At 41.8% G+C, this 1,222-nt stretch overlaps 1 protein-coding gene across 1 annotated transcript; it reads left to right on the top strand.

Moving 5' to 3' along the window:
• The first annotated feature begins 457 nt into the window (after positions 1 to 457).
• On the top strand, positions 458 to 844 carry LOC141317368 (histone H2A-like). Its single transcript, XM_073833097.1, has one exon. It carries the CDS (start codon positions 458 to 460, stop codon positions 842 to 844), a length of 387 nt encoding a protein of 128 aa, XP_073689198.1.
• Positions 845 to 1,222: the final 378 nt, after the last annotated feature.

The raw sequence follows: 1,222 nt of genomic DNA, 5'->3' as shown, positions 1-1,222 counted from the left end.
TATATATATATGTGTGTGTGTGTGTTCACATCAGCATCTTAAATATTACTGATAGGATGCATGCAAATCAACGATTTGATTTGAAGAGAACTTTAGAAGCTGGTTTTAGCAGCAAGCATTTCTTTGTCTTTCCTGTATATGTGGACATACATTTCAGTGTGCGATTTTATACCTGGTTTATTTTACCTTCTTTTGCTTTTAAACTCTATTAAGTAAAAGCGTTCAACTTTTTTGTTCATTCGTTCGTTTATTCATTCATTACAGCAGATGAGAATGAGGAGGCTGGCAGAGAGGGGAGGGGTTTGGAGTTTTGGAGGGACGCGCAGTGATTGGTTTTCAACTGTGACAGACTCTGACCAATCAACGACGAGCACTCTCTATTAAATACTGATAGTGAGACCACAGCGGTATTATTTCTACGTTAACAAGCAGTAGTTTTCTTTTTAACGTTTCAATAATGAGTGGAAGAGGCAAAACCGGAGGCAAGGCCAGAGCAAAGGCTAAGACCCGCTCATCCAGAGCTGGACTTCAGTTTCCTGTTGGCCGTGTTCACAGGCTTCTCCGCAAAGGCAACTATGCCGAGCGCGTCGGTGCTGGTGCTCCGGTTTATTTGGCCGCTGTGCTCGAGTATCTCACTGCTGAGATCTTGGAGTTGGCTGGAAACGCCGCAAGGGACAACAAGAAGACCCGTATCATCCCCCGTCATCTGCAGCTGGCGGTGCGCAACGACGAGGAACTGAACAAACTTCTGGGCGGAGTGACCATCGCTCAGGGCGGTGTGCTGCCCAACATCCAGGCTGTGCTGCTGCCCAAGAAGACCGAGAAACCCGCCAAAGGCAAATAAATGAGTAGCAGTCTGATAAATACTTGAAACAACAAAAGGCTCTTTTCAGAGCCACCCACTTTGTCTATAAAAGCAATTTGAACTGTTTTGCTATAATTACTAAATCCGTTTTAATGCTCATAACAAATTATTGAGAAAATCGATGTACACATATCGGAAGAAAATAGCATATACTTGAACTATACAGGTTTAAAATCATTTTAAGTCCACTTTTAGTTCTGACTGTCAGAACTTTCAGTCTGAGAGTGCAACACACACTAACATACAAACAATAAACAAAATAAAATACAGTTGCTTTTGCCCATGGAAATAGTAGCGTCTAGAGATGGCTAGCCAAGAAAAAAAAAATACTAAACCGAAAATAAAACTGAAGTAAAA

The sequence above is a fragment of the Garra rufa genome, unplaced genomic scaffold (genome assembly GCF_049309525.1).
Source record: "Garra rufa unplaced genomic scaffold, GarRuf1.0 hap1_unplaced_839, whole genome shotgun sequence".
Lineage (NCBI taxonomy): Eukaryota > Metazoa > Chordata > Actinopteri > Cypriniformes > Cyprinidae > Garra > Garra rufa.
Note: the sequence above shows the minus strand (reverse complement) of the source record. Positions and strands in the feature narration are given on the sequence as shown.